The 23,697-nt window shown below is 41.7% G+C and overlaps 1 protein-coding gene across 4 annotated transcripts in view; it reads right to left on the bottom strand.

The window, feature by feature from the left end:
• The window catches only part of FANCL (FA complementation group L), a 139,185-nt gene that overhangs the window by 93,379 nt on the left and 22,109 nt on the right, over positions 1–23,697 (bottom strand). For all 4 annotated transcript variants that reach the window (XM_089669222.1, XM_089669223.1, XM_089669225.1 and 1 more), the window contains 4 exons: positions 20,292–20,352; positions 12,289–12,345; positions 10,982–11,079; positions 2,378–2,474 (listed from right to left, as the gene is read on the bottom strand). In XM_089669222.1, the coding sequence (XP_089525348.1) occupies positions 2,378–2,474; positions 10,982–11,079; positions 12,289–12,345; positions 20,292–20,352 (313 nt within the window). The remainder of the gene's footprint in view (positions 1–2,377; positions 2,475–10,981; positions 11,080–12,288; positions 12,346–20,291; positions 20,353–23,697) is intronic.

The following is a 23,697-nucleotide window of genomic DNA, read 5'->3' as shown; positions in this document are numbered from 1 at the left end:
AAAAAAAAAGCATAGGGATACAATTGCATTGTACTGTCACCTATACTGTCACAGGAAATTTGAACATTTGCAAACAGCAAAGATGTAAGCCCAGCTCCTGTACCCAACATGCCTTAGTTTGAGGAAAAGCAGTACCATGGGTAAAGCAAAGACAGAAGAGTGGTGGGACCTTCCATGTTTTGCTCTCTAAATATTTAACTGAGCTCCATCTCAATTCAGCGCTGTGCCTCTATCTCTCCTCACTGGCTAAGAGAAAATAGCAGGGGCCATTGGCTCCTGCTGTTGTCAATCATACCAAATTAAAAAAGAAAAAAGCACCACTTACAAAAAACACCAAAATGTCAGCAGCATATCCCACCCAAAATAAATTTTGGCAACAATAATCCTAAATAAAAAGGTATGCGCTAATAACAAAACTTATACAAAGGTGTATATCATCATCCAAAAAACATTAGTGTTTTAAATAAATAATTATAGTGTCCAAACATAAATTAGTGTCCAAACAATATATATATATCTTCAGTGACTTGAATCAATTGTGAAAAATCCACCACCAAAGGAGATTAAATGAACTCACCAGAGCTAATGGCTGGTCAGATTATAAACCAGCAACAGCGCTTGTGCTCTGGGAGCAATGAACCCGATGTCCAAATAGATATGGTGATGTTTCAGACACTTCCGGATAATAGTAATCACAGACAAACAACTTTGCAGCCCAAGCTCTTATGATGAACTTCTCCACTCTTTCTCATACCTCCATGAGAGCATGCAGTACACTCAGGGACAAAAAAGAGAACATAATGGTGCAATACGTTTTTTTCATTTATCTCTTTAATAAAAAAGGTATAAGGAAACTCACAAACAAGGTGTCCAACAGACACCAGCTTCAATCGCAAAAAAGGGTTGAGATACAGTTAACGCTCACCGCGGATCTCTCCCATACAGCACAGAACAGCAAGGCTCTCTAACGTCCACATCGAGTAGGCTACGCCCAACCGGTTTCGTCACACCGACGTCATCAAGGGGCGGTACATGACGTCGGTGTGACGAAACCGGTTGGGCGTAGCCTACTCGATGTGGACGTTAGAGAGCCTTGCTGTTCTGTGCTGTATGGGAGAGATCCGCGGTGAGCGTTAACTGTATCTCAACCCTTTTTTGCGATTGAAGCTGGTGTCTGTTGGACACCTTGTTTGTGAGTTTCCTTATACCTTTTTTATTAAAGAGATAAATGAAAAAAACGTATTGCACCATTATGTTCTCTTTTTTGTCCCTGAGTGTACTGCATGCTCTCATGGAGGTATGAGAAAGAGTGGAGAAGTTCATCATAAGAGCTTGGGCTGCAAAGTTGTTTGTCTGTGATTACTATTATCCGGAAGTGTCTGAAACATCACCATATCTATTTGGACATCGGGTTCATTGCTCCCAGAGCACAAGCGCTGTTGCTGGTTTATAATCTGACCAGCCATTAGCTCTGGTGAGTTCATTTAATCTCCTTTGGCGGTGGATTTTTCACAATTGATTCAAGTCACTGAAGATATATATATATTGTTTGGACACTAATTTATGTTTGGACACTATAATTATTTATTTAAAACACTAATGTTTTTTGGATGATGATATACACCTTTGTATAAGTTTGTTATTAGCGCATACCTTTTTATTTAGGATAGTTGTCAATCATAGCCTATGAGGAGAAAGTATGGGGGCGGGACGTGACCGAGCCTTGCTGTTTGTTTCTGTAGATCAAGCTCCAGGTGTTTCACAATAGGAAGCAGCTTCCCATGGTGGCATAACAAGAAGCGGAGGAGCCAGCAGCACCTGTGGGGGACCCAAGAAGAGGAGGATTGGGGCTGCTCTGTGCAATACAATTGCACAGAGCAGGTAAGTGTAACATGTTTGTTTAAAACAAAAAAATAGCCAAAAAGCCTTTACGATTACTTTAAATAACATATCATAGGCTGGCTGCTGTAGTTCCTACCCGCTTGGCACTAGTGTGGGTAAGAACCGCAGAGACCAGCGGAGGAATGCTATATTTCGTACAACTACTTCTTTCCTTACTGATTCAAACACATTGCACAAAGCAAATCATAAACAAGTGAACACAGATCATTGCAAAATATTTATTTAGTTTCAAACAGCTGTAAAGAGCTGGTGTTGAAACAAACCAGAACAATCTGGAAAATGGATTTTTTCACATTCTTGAACATGTTTGACTTTATATTTGCCACCAATAATTAGGAAATGGTCCTTTCAAATCTAACTTTCAGTGAATGTAAAACTAGAAGAAACATGGATTTTTCTGTGAAATGCCCATGGAACTACAAACTACATAAATGCAGCACAGAAAGTGTAAACAAAAAGTGAAAATTGTACTAACTCTAGCTCCAAGCTTTACAGTGATGACATGCTCTCGTGCTGTAGAATCTTCTATTTTCAGCTTGAGGGTACTGAACTCATTGTCGACAAATAATAACCTAGAAGAAAAAAAAAAAAAGAGCTTACAAATATAGCTACAGTTTGAAAAATAATGGTCAACGCCATCTCAGACCACTTGGTCTAGTTGTAAAGAACAAGGTAATGTGCTACTTAAAAATAAATAAATGCAGACTGATTTGGAGAGGTGTCCCAATATTTTTGGAATTTAATGTACACACACACTCACACACGGTATATAACATTTCTATACACAAATACAAAAGTAGCTTTTTTGTCAATAACAACCAATACGATTCAAGCCATTATTTTGAAAAAGATTTTTGTTGAGGTTGTTTGACAGGGTCAACACAAGACTTAACATGGACCTGAAATCAAGAAGTGAAGATTTACTATGTTAGTAAAAAAAAACCCAAAACAAAATATGTTAATTGTGCCTGTGTAGTTCCCTGGAAGATCTGTTGTTTGTTTTTAATTCCTCCTAAAAATGCACTGTCTGGTATGTAAAAATGCCTAGGCACTCTTTTACCTACAGCCTCATAGATGTATATTTGCAGCATGGGATCTAACTCATCGCTGCCTCTGACTGCTAGCGTCAGGAAATTTGGGTGATATCACTTTTGTGCCGCTCACTGCTTTCCTCGCTGGAGGCTCTGACATGACAAGCAAAGCCTTGCGTTTACCGAGATGGGCCTCTACACAGAGACATAGTCCAGAACAAGTCTTAATAAGTCAGTAATGGCAGAGAGATTACCAGTAAGAAGACCATAGGTAATGCTGGTGACCAGTCCAGTGCCATCTGCCTTTTATTGGGCAACGGCTTCCAGAGTTCAGTTATGCTTTAATATGTATAGACAGCAAGCGAACAGCTGCATTCTGGTGACTTTCACTTTACCTTAACCTCTGATTCCCACAGAGGTTGCCCCAAATAAATGTACTCTGACAACTTGATGCTCAAGAACATAAAGCGTGAGCAATAAGTTATATGCTTTCATAAAAAGGTCCATATGAGATCTTAGCATATTTTGCACAATTTTCTACTTCCAGCACAACTGTACCTGTTTGCCTACTATTCCCAACACACAACCGTATACACAGCTACTCAAACTATGCTGAAAATGGAAAGTTGACACGTGTAAACACTGCAGAGTCAATTCATAGGTGTACATCTACTAGTGTCTAAATATTTTGCATTGATGCAGCTATTCTAAATGCCCTGTATCAGGAGATTTCCATGCTGTTTGCCCAAGTCTGAACAATGTAATTAAGTTTCATATGAGGTAATTTAAATTGGATTAAACTTTGACAGACATATTTGCATTTTAAATGTGAAAGCCTTGTTTGTTGTTTCCAACAAACATATTAAAAAAACATAAATTTATTTTTATTTTTTTAGATACCAAATGTTATAAAATGTCACTAACCATACAAAAGTTCTTTGGTATATCTCTAAGCAACCTATTGTTCAATTAGACCTTTTACTGTATAAAAGTCAAAGAAGTCCTCTACTTCCATTTTATATTTTTTTGGGGGCATGAGAAGCTAAAATTTCACATACCAGCACCTCCTACCTCACCTTAAAAGTGCACCTACAACCCTTATTACAGATTGTCGCCCTCAACAGTAATTGTAACAATGCTTGTACAATCCAGGCCTTCTACCCAAAAAAAAAATTATGGGGTCGGTTTACTAAACCTGGAGAGTGCACAATCTGGTGCAGCTGTGCATGGTAGTCAATCAGGTTCTAATTTCAGCTTGTTCAAATAAGATTTGACAATAAAACCTGGAAGCGGATTGGTTTCTATGCAGAGCTACATCAGATTTTGAACTCTCCCCTATGAATGTTCTGTTGCGTAGTTTGATTGTTTGGCCACTGGAATGCCTTATATTCAGGAGCTACATGTTTAGTGAACAACATGTACTGTATATGTCCATTTTGCTTTACCCTCATCACGGTTCAGACTTATTTGTACAGATTATCTCAGCTGTGAACCTTGATAACAAATTCTAACTTCTTACCGCCCTCTTGTAGAGTGCAGGAATTACATCTATGTTTGTAGAACCCTCAATGTCATGACAACACCTTGCATTTGAGCAAAGTAGTCATCTCTATCAAGCCACTACATTTCTTATCAAAAACAGATGAAAAATGACAGCATGGTAGCAGCTAAAAGATTTTATAATGCTGGAGGCTGCCAAAATGCATGTAGAGTACCTAGTGTACCTACTGATGGAGCAGGAATTGGAACCACACAATACAAATGTCGCTTTTGTGACATCTGCGCCTGATCAGTATTGCCCTTCTGGAACTGAAAAAATCCATGTTAAGTCTATATGCAGGTGCAGGGAAACAAACATGGGTCAGTATACTTTCAACTTGCTTTGATCTGTCAGGTTTACGGCTGGGAAAAAAAAAAAAAAAGCAGGTAGATCTTTTCCATTCTCTTTTGTGACCTAGATGGACTCGGAAGTAACCAAATGTACACAGATGCAAGCCCATTTACATCCACCCCACCACAGACCAACAAAGCTTCTCTTTACACCCGCCTGTAAAACAGACAGGCGGATCTGATCAGACCACCAATAAGAAAGGGGCCTGAAGGAGACAGTACTGAGAGGCAGACAGTAATTTAACTGCAACCAAAATGACAAGGCAAATACCAATTTTGCCAAAGTGAAAGAATATGATGGAAATGTTAAAACCATGAGGAATTTGGTGCCTGAAGTCATCATGGCTGGATAGGCTTATCAATGCAAGTCAATCAAATGTCATCAGGGAATATGATCCTTATGTTCCAGCAAAAATCTAACACACCTCATGTCACAAAAGTCTTTATTATGCTTACAGCGGAATTAAACTTCCTATCCTATGGAAGATGCCATGTAAGCCTCTGATTGATCTGCAACTGACATGGTGCTGCATACAGTTTCTTGAAAAAGTATTTATACCCATTGAGATTTTCCACATTTTGTCATGTTACAACCAAAAACGTAAATGTATTTTATTGGGATTTTATGTGATAGACCAAAACAAAGTGGTACATCATTGTGAAGTGGAAGGAAAATGATAAATTGTTTTCAAATTTTTAAAAAAAATCAGTACTTTGTAGAACCACCTTTCGCTGCAATTACAGCTGTAATTCTCTACCAGCTTTGTAAAGCTAGAGAGTGTTACATGTTTGCCCATTCTTCTTTGCAAAATAGCTCTAGCTCTGTCAGATTGGATGGAGAGAGTCTGTGAACAGCAATTTTCAAGTCTTTCCACAGACTGTGGCAATTGGATTTAGATCTGGACTTTGACTGGGCCATTCTAACACATGAATATGCTTTGACCCAAACCATTCCATTGCAACTCTGGCTGTATGTTTAGGGTCGTTGTCCTGCTCAAAGGTGAGCCTCTGCCCCAGTCTCAAGTCTTTTGAAGACTAACAGGTTTTCTTCTAATATTGCCCTGTATTTGGCTCCATTCATCTTCCCATCAACTCTGACCAGACTCCCTGTCCCTGTTGTAGAAAAGCATGCACACAACATGATGGTGCCACCACGTTTCATGGTGGGGATGGTGTAATTCAGGGTGATGTGCAGAGTTGGCTTTCTGCCACACATATCAATTTGCTTTTAGGCCAAAAAGTTAAATTTTGGTCTCATCCGACCAGAGTACCTTTTTCCACATGTTTGCCGTGTCCCCCACATGGCTTCTCGCAAACTGCAAAGGGGACTTCTTATGGCTCTTTCAACAATGACTTTCTTCTTGCCATTCTTCCATAAAAGACAGATTTGTGGAGTGCACGAGTAATAGTTGTCCTGTGGACAGATTCTCCCACTTGAGCTGTGGATCTCTGCAGCTCCCCCAGAGTTACCATGGGCCACTTGGCTGCTTCTCTGATTAATGCTCTCCTTGCCTGGCCTGTCAGCTTAGGTGGGCGGCCATGTCTTGGTAGGTTTGCAGTTGTGCCATACTCTTTCCATCTTCGGATGATAGATTGAACAGTGCTCCACGAAATGTTCAAAGCTCAGGATATTTTTTTATAACCTAACCCTGCTTTAAACTTCTCCACCACTTTATCCCTGACCTGTCTAGTGTGTTCCTTGGCCTTCATGATGCGGTTTGTTCATTATTATTCTCTAACAAACCTCTGAGGGCTTCACAGAACAGCTGTATTTATACAGAGATTAAAATTACACACAGGTGGACTCTATTTACTAACTGGTTCCACTAGACAGGGGTATCAGAGTAAAGGAGGGTGAATAAAAATCCACACTACACTTTTCAGATATTTATTTGTAAAAAATTTTGAAAACCATTTATCATTTTCCTTCCACTTCACAATGATGTGCTACTTTGTGTTGGTCTATCACATTAAATCCCAATAAAATACATTTACGTCTTTGGTTGTAACATGACAAAATGTGGAAAATTTTAAGGGGTTTGATTACTTTTTCAAGGCACTGTACGTGATCAGTTATGACATCAACCATTTGCTGGTTTGGCAGCTTGGCTGACAGCACAAGCAAATGTGATTAGCATTTCCGGCATGCCTGGAATGTAACCATTTCTTGAAATGGTTAAATTGATAGGTTTATTTCCATTTTAAACCACTATTGTGCTTATACGATTGTGCCATCAATGGTTTTTGATTTAAAAAAAAAAAAGAAGAAAAAAAAAAAAAACAGCATGTTGGATCAGGCACTTTCGATTGTGGCAAGAAAATTGCATGTGGACACTAATGACGCGAAAAATGAACGATTTGATGATCGACACAAAATTTTGTTCATTATGGCCTGCCTTACTATAGTACAGGCACATGTGTAGAAAATAATCAGCAAAGGCACAGTGAAGTACTTCTTTCACATCCCCTGGGTAAGTGTTCATTATGTGTGGGCAGGGAAGTTTATTTACACTGTGAATGTCAGGGATCTCCTCGATCCCTGCCGCGATGGTCCCGGCGCAGGCGCACTGCTCCACCTAGTACACGGGCACTAGGTCCGGGCCGGCCGCGGCGTTCGAGCTCGCGCATGCGCAGTAGAAGCCGCGGCCGCCCGCTGGGCACCAATGGCAGCGCAGGGCGGGATATTTAAAGGTCCCTGAGCTGTCATTTCGTTGCCTTCTGGTCTTACCTGCTTCCTGTGTTCCTGTACCTGTGCCTAGTAAGTTATTGACCCGGATTGCCTTTGACCTTGCTGATTTCTCCTGCCCAGACCCTTGCTTGCCTGACCTCTCTCCCTGGATGCCCCTTATTAGATCTGACCTCCCGCTGCTGACCTGGCGTGTGACCCGACGATTCTCTGCCTGCTCCCTTGTACCTTACCGTCCTCTACAATACCGACTCGGCCTGTCTGACTACGCACTTGCTCAGCCATCCATCCATCCATCCATCCCATCGGGGTCACCCGACCTCCTCACATCTGGCTCTCCCTGGTTGGAGCCCCTGGCGAACACCACTACCACTGACAGGTGTGCTCAGTAGAGGCGACCTGGTCTCGGGGTACTACAAGTCCATCCCCACCATCAGGGGCCCTGGTGAACAAGTACCCTGGGGCTTAGACTCCGCGCTCTGGGCACGCCTGACCAGTGGAGTGCTAGTGGTGCCGCTCGGCGGTCCCTCACAGTGAACAATGGACAACAGTGATGACCATCAGTGCAGAAATAAAATTTTGGCATGTGACCTTGCATATGCTACTAACTGCTGTATATACCGTTGGATTCAACTTCTTTTTTTTTTTTTCTTTACAGGCGCAGTCATATTTATGCCTCTGACGCAGCTGGCCAACACCGGCAAAACCAGTCAGGCTCCTTTCACCTGGGCCACTTTGCCTGATGGAGAGATTTACATCCACTCATTTGATAAGTATATCAGGACAAACTCTGCCTGGAAGAGCACCTATACATATTAACATGCTGGCACAATGGCTAAATATACACGCGGACCTAGGCTACCATCTTTGCAGGTTTGAGTAGAGCCTTTACTATTTGCACATAAGACTATTGGAGGTGAGCGCACAAGGCTTGTGACTCACCCTATGGACTCTTTTTCTCACCTGTAGAAGGCAATCATATACTATATATATCATTATAGGTGTTCAATATATTGGGCTGAGTATACAAGCCTTACCTCTGCTTTGTTTATACACAGTATTGCTCCTCAGACATAGTAGTCTTTATATATTTCTCTTATATACAGACAGCCTGGTACCATCTAGTTTTGGAAGGTCTTTGGAAGGAGCCACTGTTTTGTCTATGAGGATTGGTCTTAATTTGGGCAGTACTTTTGTGCCATATGGTTGATTGTAGGGCACAATTTTCAGTGTTCTTATTAGTCTTCCCATTTGGATATGGTATATGGATACTGCACTATAGGCGTACTCTTCATCAGCTCTTTATGAACACTAAATTGGTACCAGTGTACATGATATATTGGTCAAGACTTTTTAGAATGTGGGTTTTAAATGGTGTATAAATAAAGTATAAGGTGTTTACTTTACATTTACAGTCAGGTCCATAAATATTGGGACATCGACACAATTCTAACATTTTTGGCTCTATACACCACCACAATCGATTTGAAATGAAACGAACAAGATGTGCTTTAACTGCAGACTGTCAGCTTTAATTTGAGGGTATTTACATCCAAATCAGGTGAACGGTGTAGGGATTAAAACAGTTTGCATATGTGCCTCCCATTTGTTAAGGGACCAAAAGTAATGGGACAGAATAATAATCATAAATCAAACTTTCACATTTTAATACTTGGTTGCAAATCCTTTGCAGTCAATTACAGCCTGAAGTCTGGAACGCATAGACATCACCAGACGCTGGGTTTCATCCCTGGTGATGCTCTGCCAGGCCTCTACTGCAACTGTCTTCAGTTCCTGCTTGTTCTTGGGGCATTTTCCCTTCAGTTTTGTCTTCAGCAAGTGAAATGCATGCTCAGTCGGATTCAGGTCAGGTGATTGACTTGGCCATTGCATAACATTCCACTTCTTTCCCTTAAAAAACTCTTTGGTTGCTTTTTCAGTATGCTTTGGGTCATTGTCCATCTGCACTGTGAAGCGGCGTCCAATGAGTTCTGAAGCATTTGGCTGAATATGAGCAGATAATATTTTAATATTACACTTCAGAATTCTTCCTTCTGCTTTTGTCAGCAGTCACATCATCAATAAATACAAGAGAAGCAGTTCCATTGGCAGCCATACAAGCCCACGCCATGACACTACCAACACCATGCTTCACTGATGAGGTGGTATGCTTAGGATCATGAGCAGTTCCTTTCCTTCTCCATACTCTTCTCTTCCCATCACTCTGGTACAAGTTGATCTTGGTCTCATCTGTCCATAGGATGTTGTTCCAGAACTGTGAAGGCTTTTTTAGATGTCGTTTGGCAAACTCTAATCTGGCCTTCCTGTTTTTGAGGCTCACCAATGGTTTACATCTTGTGGTGAACCCTCTGTATTCACTCTGGTGAAGTCTTCTCTTGATTGGTGACTTTGACACACATACACCTACCTCCTGGAGAGTGTTCTTGATCTGGCCAACTGTTGTGAAGAGTGTTTTCTTCACCAGGGAAAGAATTCTTCGGTCATCCACCACAGTTGTTTTCCATGGTCTTCCGGGTCTTTTGGTGTTGCTGAGCTCACCGGTGCGTTCCTTCTTTTTAAGAATGTTCCAAACAGTTGTTTTGCCCACGCCTAATGTTTTTGCTATTTCTCTGATGGGTTTGTTTTGTTTTTTCAGCCTAATGATGGCTTGCTTCACTGATAGTGACAGCTCTTTGGATCTCATTTTGAGAGTCGACAGCAACAGATTCCAAATGCAAATAGCACACTTGAAATGAACTCTGGAACTTTTATCTGCTCATTGTAATTGGGATAATGAGGGAATAACACACACCTGGCCATGGAATAGCTGAGAAGCCAATTGTCCCATTACTTTTGGTCCCTTAACAAGTGGGAGGCACATATGCAAACTGTTGTAATTCCTACAGCGTTCACCTGATTTGGATGTAAATACCCTCAAATTAAAGCTGACAGTCTGCAGTTAAAGCACATCTTGTTCGATTCATTTCAAATCCATTGTGGTGGTGTATAGAGCCAAAAATGTTAGAATTGTGTCGATGTCCCAATATTTATGGACCTGACTGTATATTTTCATTCTAATGTGTCACATACTTGGTTCATTACCTTTTCTCGGGAAAGCGCAAATTGCGGCAACCGCGATTCTTCTGCGTTCAGGAGAGGGACGTTTAACCTCACCTAAACGCGGCAGCTCCTAAACTCTGCTAAAAGCCTATGTGTACATGGACACATAGGCTTTTATGGAGTTGAGTTTAGGAGCTTTGGCAAAAAAAAATGCCAAAAGCTCCTAATCTCGAGTTTAGGAGCTGCTCGTGTACATGAAGCCTAAGGGGTTGGTAGTCAAAGTCTGTTTTTTTCCTTTTTTTTGGCAGTTCAAATATATACTTTACATTTAAATGTTTAATTGAAAACAACACGCAATTATCCCAATGACTTACTAAAAAAAAACAAAAACGAAATAAATAAAAAAACATACTTATCCCATCCCAAATTATCAATGTCCTTCACAAGGCAAGAATAATAATGAGGAGCAGGTGAAGCTTCTGATGAATTTAGGTTTTTAAGAGCAACATCCTGAAAAAAGAAGATGCATACATTAGAAAATGGTGGGCCAGATTCAATGGGAAAAGAGAATCTTTACCCCATGTTCACACTTATGTGGATCTCAGTATGTTTCCAGTTTGCAGAAACATACTACAGTCCACTTAACATGGATCTAGTTCACATCTGTGCGTTCTGAGCCAGTGCTTTTTTTGTTTCAAGACTTAAATGTTAGGGTTAAGGGTAGCTCTTAACCATAACATTTAACCTTACCCCTAGCCCTTACATTTAACTCTAACATGCGACTTTAGACACAAAGGTTCTTGTACTACTTTGATGCGACTTTAGTGCCAGAGTGTAAAGTCGTATCAAAGTCACACTATGTGAACAGAACTGTCATAATTTCCTATTAGCCAAAAGAAAACCCCAAACCACAGCAAAAATGCATGTTCAAAAACGCAAAACACATCGCAAAAACACATCAAATGCAACCTGCATAGATGCGAACCTAGCCTTAAACATATCCTATATCAACCCATAAAAAAAAAAACCTCTTCATACTGGTCAAACATATAAAAGGTTCAGAAGTCTATAGCAGATTTAAGTTTACTGGAGTTAGACAAATTTAAAAAGGATTCCAATTTGTTGCTCTGGCTAACAGAACTGTTTTGCTAATACTACCTCCTGTCTGTAGCAGACTCGGTTGGGACTGTTTCCCCAGGATAAATATTACACAGGGCTAAAAAGACACTCATAATAACTTGAATAATAATTATCTCATAAAATAATCTAATAATAGTGAAGATAAAGTTGTGTATAATAAAGTTGGAATAAAAGCCAAATATCACGTCCTTATCAGAAGTGTGCATTCATTGTGGGTCAAAACAACAGTCAGTTCCAAGTATAAAATTATTAGTGTCACAATCTTCAATTCCAATATCCTCCTATATGTGATCCAACAAGAGAAATATGCTTTTCACGCCAAGATAAAAATGTGACTCAGAAAGCTCCCGATCAAATGTGGCGGGCACTGGTGTGTCCCCAGTTATCAGAAATAAAAGGTGGGTGTTGCATGTAATTTGAATGTGCATCAAATATTTTGGGTCACCATGATTCCATTATATAAGAACAAATCACAGAAAATGCTGTGAAAGGCTGCAACGTCTGCAGACAGTATCAGAAGTCAAAAATACGGTTGTGTCAGTGATCAGCTGACCTTAGCCAATAGCAGTAAATACTCACCAAGATAGACTTGAGCTCCACCATGAAGCTAGCAAGATCGGAACTGTGCTGTAATCTCTAAGAAGAGAAAAAACACTTATTAACTTTTCCTTTTTATTGTTTTTTTTTTTCTTCTATTTAAAAACAACATGAAAATATCCGCAAGGCTAAGCTAGGGGCAAAGGTGGACGAGGGATAAGTGGCACAGCAGGGCATCTTTATGGAAGGCTATAAATGGTGAGCTTAGCAGAAACAAACCCCTTTTCTGTTTTGCCCATTCAAACCATTCCTTGCGGGGACATCTACACCTCTAAGCCCTGATTCACACTGGTTTCAAGTGAAGTCGCATGTCAGTGCAAATTCAGGTATGACTTGAAAGACACCTGTGAGACTTTATGCACAGATATCTACGCAAGTCGCACCTGAATACACGCCACAACAAAAACTACTACATCTAGTATTTTGTATGATCTCAATGATTTGTAAAGACAGCAACAACTCTTCTAGGCATGCAATGAACAAGCTGACAACATATTGCAACATCTATCTTTTTCCATTCTTCAAGAACGACCTCTTTTAGAGCCTGGATGCTAGTTGCCTAGTGCTGCTCAATTTCCCTCTTCAGAATTCCCCATAGGTGTTCAATTGAATTCAGATCAGGAGACATACTTGGCCACTGAATCACTTTCACTCTGTTCTTGCAACAGTGGCCTTAGATGTGTGTTGTGGTTCAATATCATGTTAGAAAAGTACACGATGACCAAGGGCATGGAGTGATGGTGGCATCTTCTCTTTCAATATACTGTAGAGCAGGGGTGCTCAAACTATGGCCCGAGGGCCGCAAGCGGCCCGCCGAGGCCATTTATCCAGCCCGCTGGCAGGGGCGTATTTTCCGCGAGGAAGGGACACTAAGTACAGGGGTGGGCAGGGGGCTGCTGTACCTTACCTGGCTCCGATCCCAGTCCCACGATGATCTAGTCCAGGAAGCGCTGAACCTTCATTCATTCCAGCCACTCCCTCACTCCTGCCGCTTGGCTCCGCCTCCTCACCAGTGATTGGGCGCCAGAACTGTAGCTCAGGAAAGGCACACAGGCGGCCAATCACCTGCGAGGAGGCGGAGCCGAGCGGCCCCACGAACATCGAGTGAGGGAGAGGCCGGAGTGAATAAGGACAGCTGACAGGTAAGTGTGCTGTGCTGATTCTGCTGCTACAACCAGTTATGCTGGCTGCAGCAGCACCATGCTGGAGCAGGAGTCAGCAAGTTAAGTGTTATTGTTGTCAGTGGAAGGAATAGTGCCCCATCATTGGTGTCACTGATACTAATGATGGGGCATTATTCCTCCCACTGACACCAATGATGGGGCACTATTCCTCCCCCCACTGACACCAACGATGGGGCAGTATACCTCCCCACCACTGACACCAACGATGGGGCACTATTCCTCCCCCCCACTGACACCAACGATGGGGCACTATTCCACCCCTCACTGACACCAATGATGGAACACTATTCCTTCCCCCACTGACACCAATGATGGGGTACTATTGCTCCCACTGACACCAATGTTGGGACACTATCCCCCCCCACTGACACCAATGACGGGGCACCATTCACCTCCACTGACACCAATGATGTACTATTCCTCCCACTGACACCAATGACGTACTAGTCCTCCCACTGACACCAAAGATGGGCACTATGGGATGGGACACTATGGGACACTATGACGGGGCACTATTTCCCCCCCCCACTGACACCAACAATGGGGCACTATTCCTCCCCCTACTGACACTAATGATGGGGCACTATTCCTCCCACTGACATCAATGTTGGGACAGTATCCCCTTCCCCCACTGACACCAACGATGGGGTACTATTCCTCCCCCCACTGACACCAACAATGGGGCACTATTCCTCCCCCTACTGACACTAATGATGGGGCACTATTCCTCCCACTGATACCAATGATGGGGCACGAATCTTCCCACTGACACCAATGATGGGGCACTATTCCTCCCACTGACACCAATGATGGGGCACTATTCCTCCCACTGACACTAATGATGAGGTACGAATCTTCCCACTGACACCAATGATGGGGCACTATTTCGCTCCATAAGACACACTTGGGGGGAAAGGTCTGTGCGTCTTATGGAGCGGCCGGCCCAGTATTCCCGCCGCTGTTGTTTGTCCGCAGTCTCTGGTCATCTCCTGTACTGTGTCTGCATTTGGTCATAGTTTTTTTTTTTATTAAACTATAGTCCGGCCCCCCAACGGTCTGAGGGACAGTGAATTGGCCCCCTGTTTAAAAAGTTTGAGGACCCTTGCTGTAGAGCAATACATCTGTGAATTCATTATACCATTCCGACATCAGCAGCACCCATGCAGCCCCACAGAAGCACACTGCCACCATCATGTTTCACCAGTAAGCACCATGCATTTTTCGTTGTACTCTTCACCTTTGCGACGCCATCCAGTTTTGAAGCCATCAGTTCCAAAAACATTGGTCTCATCACTCCAGAGTACATAGTCCCAGTAGTCTTCTTCTTCAGCATTGGCCCTGGCAAATTCTAGGTGGACTTTTTGCATGGGCTTTAGGAGAGGCTTCCTTCGTGGATGATACCCATGCGTGCCACTCCTCTGCAGTGTACGCCACATTGTGTCATGGGAAAACAACCCAGTTTGGCTTTCTACTTCTTTAGCTAAGTGCAGTGAACTTGCATAGCGATTTCACCAACCCTTCTCATCGGAAGATGCTCCTGTCAAGGTGTTAACTTCCATGGATGGCTTGGACGTCTCTGTGAGATAGTTTCAGTTCCATCTTTGTTAAATTTTTGCATCACTTTTACTACAGCATTCTGACTGATAAGTAAAGCTTTGCTGATCTTCTAGTAGCCTTCACCTTTCTTGTTTAAAGAAATTATTTTCTTTCACAGGCCTTGTGACATTTCTCTTCCATGTGGTGCCATTGCTGACAGCATGAAATGGGAAGGGGTTTTCTTTAAGTAACACCCTTTTATAAGCAACGGTCTGCTGGACACCTGTTTACTGAATAATTAGACTCACCTGTAGTTGAATTCCTGGTAATTAGGATTTTGTTGTCTACATTTTAGCTTTGATCTTAATGCAGGCCATAGACGAAACATTGTTCGTTCTGTAAACCGATGTTGCCACCAATGATTGCGAAAATCGGCCTTTTATCATGACTTTTCCAGCATGACCGATAAACGAAATGAGGAGGAACCGTGAAAATCGGCCGATGCCATTGCCCCACTAACAGTGCGAAAACTGGCCAATTATTTTGGACGAAAAATCGGCTGATAAATGAACAGTCTATGGCCTGCATAAGACTTTCATTGGGGTGTATTCATTTTTTCAACATGGTCTTAAGTGAATTTGTTAGGAAACATACTTTTTTGTGTGCAAATTAACAATCAATGGCCCGCATTTGTGGGAGTATTTTGTAGTTTAGTGTCCTATAGAAAATGCTGATTCTAAAAAGAAAGCTTAAGGTTTTCTGACAAATCTACTGGGGTGTACTCATTTATGCTGAGAACTGTGTGTATGTATATATATATATATATATATATATATATATATATATATATATATATATATATATATATATATATATATATATATATATATATATACACAGTTGCAAGAAAAAGTATGTGAACCCCTTGGGATTACGTGGAGTTTTGCATGAATTGGGCATAAAATGTGCTCTGAACGTCATCTAAGTCACAACAATAGAAGAACACAGTCTGCTGAACATAATACTACACAAACATTAGATGTTGCCATGGTTTAATTGCACATAACATGTAAACATTCACAGTGCAGGGAGGAAAAAGTTTGTGAGGCCCTAGCTTAATGACTTCTCCCAGAGCTAATTGGAGCCAGGAGTGAACCAACCTTGACTCCAATCAGTGTGATGATATTGGGTGTGTTGCTGACAGCTGTCCTGCCCTTAAAAAACACACACCTGTTTTGGGTTTACTGGTTTCAAGAAGCACTGTCTGATGTGAACCATGCCTCGCAGAAAAGAGCTCTCAGAAGACCTACGATCAAGAATTGTTGACTTGCATGAAGCTGGAAAGGGTTACAAAAGTATCTCCAAAAGCCTTGATGTTCATGTGTCCACGGTAAGACAGACTGTCTACAAATGGAGAAAGTTTAGCACTGTTGCTACTCTCCCTAGGCATGGTCGTCCTGTAAAAATGACTGCAAGAGCACAGTGCAGAATGCTGCATGAGGTAAAGAAGAATCCTAGAGTGTCAGCTAAAGACCTACAGAAATCTCTGGCATATGCCAACATTTTTGTTGACACATCTACAATAAGGAAAACATTAAACAAGAATGGAGTACATGGGAGGACACCACGAAGGAAGCCATTGCTGTCCAAAAAGAATATTGCAGCACGTTTGAAGTTTGCAAAAGAGCACCTGGATGTTCCACAGCACTACTGGCAAAATATACTGTGGACAGATGAAACCAAGATTGAGTTGTTTGGGAAGAACACACAACACTATGCATGGAGAAAAAAAGGCACAGCACACCAACATCAAAACCTCATCCCCACTGTAAAACATGGCGGAGGGAGCATCATGGTTTGGGGCTGCTTTGCTGCCTCAGGGCCTGGACGGATTGTTGTCATTGATGGGAAAATGAATTCAAGAGTTTATCAAGATATTTTGCAGGAAAACGTATGACCATCTGTCCGCCAACTGAAGCTCCGCAGAGGATGGGTGATGCAACAGGACAATGACCCAAAGCATACAAGTAATTCAACAAAACAATGGCCGCAACAGCACAGAATACGCCTTCTGGAGTGGCCCAGTCAGAGTCCTGACCTCAACCCGATTGAAATGCTGTGGCATGACCTTAAGAGAGCGATTCACACCAGACATCCCAAGAATATTGCTACACTGAAACAGTTTTGTGAAGAGGAGTGGTCCAAAATTACTCCAGATCGTTGTGCAGGTCTGATCTGCAACTACAGGAAACGTTTGGTTGAGGTTATTGCTGCCAAAGGAGGGTCAACCAGTTGTTAAGTCCAAAGGTTCACATACTTTTTCCTCCCTGCACTGTGAATGTTTACATGTTATGTGCAATTAAACCATGGCAACATCTAATGTTTGTGTAATATTATGTTCAGCAGACTGTGTTCTTCTATTGTTGTGACTCAGAGCACATTTTATGCCCAATTCATGCAAAACTCCACGTAATCCCAAGGGGTTCACATACTTTTTCTTGCAACTGTATATATATATATATATATATATATATATATATATATATATATATATCCTGTTTCCCCTAAAATAAGACCTACCCCAAAAATAAGACCTAGTGCTATTTTTGGGAATTGCTAAAGTATAAGACCTACCTCGAAAATAAGACCTAGTTGTGATCAGGGCTTTTTTTCAGCTGGAACATGGCCACCTCTGGCACTGGCCCTGCGCACACCCATATCTACTGTCTCTTATAAACACAGAAGCGCGGCTGAAGTGACAGCATCATCCACTCCTACAGAACCTCCCTACCTCTGTACTCACTGTGGAACAGGGAAGGAACAGATATCTGCGGGTGCAGTATGCAGTGTGTTTAGGGGTGGGGAATCTCCTCCTGTAGCCTAATGGATGGAAGCCGATGCCCCAGGGGTGATCACTGGCCAGTGTGGAAGAGGCGGAGCGCTGAGTACGTGCGCTTGGTGCACTGTATGGGAAGATAGGACCCGAAATGGGAGTTACTATAGAGAGGCGCCGACTGCTGACAGCTGTGTTTTGCAAAGCTAGCTAACCATATGAGGGCAGTGGAGGGGGGAGATGTGTAAAGGTGAGCTGCAGTCAGGTGTTGCAGTGGTAAATTGAGTCAGGTGAGTTGCAGACAGGGTGCATAGGTGAGCTGCGGCTGGGGGGGTGCAGAGGTGTGCTGAGTGGCAACCCACCTTTGCACCACCCCAGACACAGCTCAGCTCTGCACCCCCCGGCCACAGCTCAGCTCTGCATTCCCCGTCTGCAACTCACCCCTTCACCCTGTTTGTGGCTCATACAGTATCTGCACCCTGTCTGAAACTCACCTGTCAAGTCACCCCTGCAACACCTGACTGCAGCTAACAACTGTCACCAGCAAGCCCTCTCCATAGTAACCTCATCCACAACTGCCTGCAGCTCACCTACCCCAAAAATAAGACCTAGTGTGTTTTTTTTGAGCCTTATTTTTTCTGGGAAACACGGTATGTATGTATGTATGTATATATATTTTTTTATTATTTATTTATTATGTGTAAATATTGTATGTAGATTAATATATACACTGATTAAAAAGTGCTTCTTTAATTTTTTTTGAGCAGAGTATAGCATCAAGTCAATTAAACTCCTGGGATATTGATCTGGTCAGTTAAGTAGCAGAGGTTAAGTTCCTCCTGTGCACGACTATGTATGAATAATCTATTAACCTAAAATTGGTTCTGATATTGATGTTTTACTAACCTGTCAGCTTATTGTTCTAAAACGGAAACCTTAATTTGGTTTGCAAACATTAAAGATTCTAACTACCAGCAAGAATGAGTCGGATTCCTTACATTTAAAGAGCACCTGTCATTTTAGATCCATCATGGCCATGCTTGTTAGCGGGCATCCACTCACCTGCTGCCGCCACGTCCCTCACCTTGTTGTGTCACTGCCGCATCACCAGTCGTCCCTTTAAAGTGAATGGGACTGTCGGTGAATCAATAGCGGGTCAGAGGAGGAGCCGCTGAGAGACAAAGATGACAGTTGCTCTTTAAAGATTATGATTTAAATCAAATCCATCCTGATTGATAACCAGCATGATATTTTTCCCCATTGAGATCTGATGCGTTTTCAAAGTGTTCCATTAATTTTTTTGAACACACACGTCTCCATTTTTAAAGGCTAACCCGATAACAGCAGCATGAATAGTAAGGATATGGTTTAAGCCCTCTCCTGTACTCTGTCTTTCTTCCCCCTGACCATACCCCTGACTTCCCCCATCATACATTACAAAGAAAGAATTTGACACCAGTCCAAAACCTGGAAAGAAACTCCCATGCAAAGTTACTGGGTGTTTCTTACACCAATGTGCCGGTTTCTGCTCTGTAATAGCAACACTGATATCAGCAAATGCATATTCTGTTTACTAGTCAGACGATCAGCACATATCCATGGGCATGAAAGGGGCATGAATCCTTGCCCCTTTCGCTCTGATATGCAGGGTTTATCTCTCAAAGACAATCCTCAGTGAGCCCTTGGTTTTAAAAGGGTTTCTGCAGCATGTTATCAATTGCTTTGTATCTTAATTCCTTTAGGGTCTCCAACAAAACAAATCTCATATAACACCAATATACTGAGATCTCTAATCCCACTAAAGAAGTAGCTGATTGGCCGAGGTTCATGTGTAGATGAATTAAAAATCTAAATAATGTTAAAAAAAAAAAAAGGCTAGCCCTAAAGCCTGGTACACATCGAGTTTTTTTTTAGTTCAGCCCAGTGGCTGAACTAAGAAAAAGACTGACAGATTGCTATATTAACACATACTATGTTAGTACAGAGATCTCCCCCTACTGTGCTATTGTGTTCTGACAGGGGGACTGCCCAACACCAGAACACACCTGTCAGCGCTTCCAGCCATTGGCTACCAGAGCTGATCGGCTGCTGGTTTCCAGCATGCCCGTTCAACAGAAATCGTTTGTAAGATCGGTTTCTGTTGGTCAAGGAGCTGTACACATTGGCTAAAAGTTGCCCGGTTCCTGCCAAACCAACCGTTTTCGGCCGTGTGCACCAGGCTTAGGGCTTAAACCCTGCATAAGGGGCGAAAAGGATAGATGGCAAGGACTCAAGCAGTAGATATGTGCTGATCTGCTTACTAATAAAATTTAGTATATGATTAAATCTGTGTCTGCAATTATTTGCCATGTTGTACTTACTACACTCATGCATTTGTTGAAAAAATACATATCATGTGTAAGGCAAAAAGAAGGGAAATATACTTAAATTACCTGTTTTACAACATGCTGATATCCATCCAGAGCTTTTGTTAATTGCCAACTGCATTCCAATCTATCAATAAAGAACATTCAAATTAAGTTTCATTTCAATGGGGTTTATTTGATTTATCTTCGAAAAGAAGGGGTTACAAGCCAGTCCAGAAAATTATACATTAATTTCTCTACAAACTGCAACCCATCTGGGCTGGTACAAACAAAGCACAATATGCAATATTCTAGGACAATTGTCAGTCATCGATAGCCAGAAGGGTCCCATTCGGGACTTGTAAATGTAAGACAAGTAACAAAGGAAGAGAGAAAACGAAAACTCAAGTAAAACTTTTTGTCTGGCCTGGCGTCAGACTACCACGACCTGTGTGGAGGGTCGACCTCCCTCCAATGTTCAGCAGTCAATAAGGGGGAACACCCCCCATGGCCTTTAGCTGACTATATCCAATAAAGGGGAAAGGAACATAAAAAGGGAAAGGAATGAAGAAGAGAGGGAAAGAGTGGAAAGAGAAAAGATGCAGGGAGGAGGAACCGGCGGTCAGTCAGGCGCGGGATATAAGATGTGTACTTTGTATAGAGTCCGAATATTGTCCACCATCTAGCCTAAGACAGTGCTGAGAGAGATTTCACCCAAGGATCCCAAGTTTTTTCAAAGTAGGCCATCCTATCATGAAGAATAGTGGTTAGACGTTCATTGACCATTATCCAGGTCAACGTGGCCTTCAGGAGGTCAAGGGAGACCATGGGGGACCTCCAGGAGTGTGCTCAAAATAAGTTTCAAATAATTAAACAGTATTTCACATTTTGCCACTTGATAAGGCATACGGAACATTTTTTCCCACAATAAAATGAAAAATAAAAAAAAACAACAACAACACACACACGATTAGAGCAGAGGTGGGAAAACAAATCTAGAAGGGGGTGTCAGAGGAAAAGCATGGAGGACAGAACTATGTCTGGAACAATCTAACACAGCATAAAGACAATGCAGGAGAAAATGAAATCTTTCCTGAAAGAGACATGGAGGATCCTGTTGCTGCTTCCCATTTTGCAAAAGCTAGTTTCTTAGCTGTCACATTTACCTTCTTGTGTTAATACTTTGTTTCCCTTACCTGGAACAAGCATGCAAATAAGGATTCCTGGCTTTACAGATATGTATGCTTCTAATTCCTAAAGCTGAAGCCTGTAAAAACTTTATTAGGGCATTACCCAAGTAACAATAGGGTCTCTCTAATGATGGGTTCCCCAATGGTGCCTGATGCTTCTTTCTTGAAAAAAGTTAGTTGCATGCAGCCCCTGGCAGTGATGTCATTGCTGAAGCGCAGGCAATGAAACTTGAAGTTGGGTCTGGAGCACAGAAATTATTATTTTATTATTTGTATACAGGATTTATATAGCGCCAACAGTTTGCTCAGCGCTTTACAATATAACGGGAGACAATACAGCAACAATACAGTTCAATACAAGAGGGATAGGAGGGCCCTGCTCCTTGGAGCTTATAATTACACTGTGCTCCTCCATTCAGAAAAAGTCTGGTACTCATAACATAAACTGACCTAATGTAAAACATGCCTTGCAACAGCATTGCCAAAGTATTATACCTGTGTTAGTCTGCACTGGATGTCTTGACCAATTGCATAGCATTATGAAATCTGAAGACTACGAAAGAATTCTGGGGTGCAATGCAGGGCCCAGTATCAGAAAGTTGGGTCTCCGTCAGAGGTCATGGGTCTTACAGCAGGACAATGACCCAAAGCACCCCTCAAAAATCACCCAGAAATGGTTTAAAGTGTCTCTAAACCCACAACAGTAAAATCAGTCGGTATATGCAGTAAAGCATGCTTGTTATACTCACTGTGGAACCTAAATGGTTAATCCTCTGCATTGTGTAAAAAAGCTGTTTGATCCTTTCTTCTCTGCCCCTCCTCTTGTTGAAATGACCACCTGATACAGACTAAATCCGTAGTCACATGCTCAGTTTGGTGTGTACTCTCTTGGGAGAGTGCATGTGATCAACATAGGGCCAATCAGCACTGTCCAGACATGTTCTGTGTACTGTGGGAGACCAGATTGAGTGAATGCAGGGTCCTGGGTTTAGTAACACTTTAAGACAAAGTGTTTGAGAGTACTGATCTGGCCAACAATGGAGTCCAGATCTCAATCCCATAGTGCACCTGTAATTTTATTTAATTTTAATGTAAGAAGTAGAAGTACCTGGGTATCAACATCTTGCAAAGCTTAGACTGGAAGAGGTATAAATCAGTACACTGAAAATAATCCGAGATCCTCCTGCGCTATGAGAATGGAAATACTAAACCTATTCTATAGCTGCCAGCACTCAAAAACTGATACCAAATAACAGTGCCAATAAATCATAAATAAACAGTGCAGCGCTCTAAGAGACTGTATCTACAACTAAATGATAATAAATCAATAAATTTAATAAAATGCAATGGTGCCAAAAAAATAAAATAAAATTAGTGCCAAACCATGATGAAATAAAAATAAAAAATTAAGTGCCAAACCATAACCATAAAAATGGTGTGCACACAAGTAATTGTGGCTCAGGCAAAACTCCAAACATTGCAACAAAAATTTTCTCTGGGCCCAGGGTAGATCACTACATGTTCTAAGTCCCCAGCCTACTGCTTCCATTGCATCATCATGGCTTATTATAGTGTATAGTGAGGATACGTCCGCACTAGCCAGAATGAATTCCTGCCCTCCTTTCACTTCATCCAGTATCTGTAAGAGTTGCTTTGTGTCTCTCAGATACGACCTCATTTGTTTCACTACTGGTTGTAGGAACTCATCAATGTACTGTCCCATTCTCGCCAGGACCGATTCTATGCCATTTACTATAGGCCTCCCTGGTGGGTTTTTCTCATCCTTATGCATTTTGGGGACCGTATATATAACCGGTACTCTACATGTATCTGGTATCAGGTACTTAGCTTCTTTTTTGTTTAAAATTTTATTCTCTATTCCCCTTTTGACCAGTATTTCCAATTCTTTTTTGTATTGTACCGTGGGATCTTTTTTCAGAATGTGATAGGTATGGGTATCCTTAAGTTGAGTAGCTAACTCACCTAAGTATTGCTCTTTCGACAAGATCACAATCCCCCCTCCCTTGTCGGCTGGTCTAATGACTAAATCATCCCTCTTTTGTAATCTCTTAATGCCCATTTCTATACCAATATTCTTTTCAATCTTGGGGATAACCAGTTTGTCTAAATCATAAGAAACCTTTGCTTTTATATATATATGATTGAGGAATTCATTGACATCAACAATTCAGTCCCCTATTAATGGTCTATTTTATTAGTAAGCTAGGATTTCCTGATTTATAGCCAATTATTCTAACGGTGTGGTGTCTATTTGGAGTAGGAGATCCTCCCATTCATTACAT

This window comes from Staurois parvus, unplaced genomic scaffold (assembly GCF_062004578.1).
Source record: "Staurois parvus isolate SC_StPar_1 unplaced genomic scaffold, SC_StPar_1.0 ptg000070l, whole genome shotgun sequence".
NCBI classification, from domain to species: domain Eukaryota; kingdom Metazoa; phylum Chordata; class Amphibia; order Anura; family Ranidae; genus Staurois; species Staurois parvus.
The sequence above is the reverse complement of the archived record's forward strand: the minus strand, read 5'-3'. Positions and strand labels throughout refer to the sequence as shown.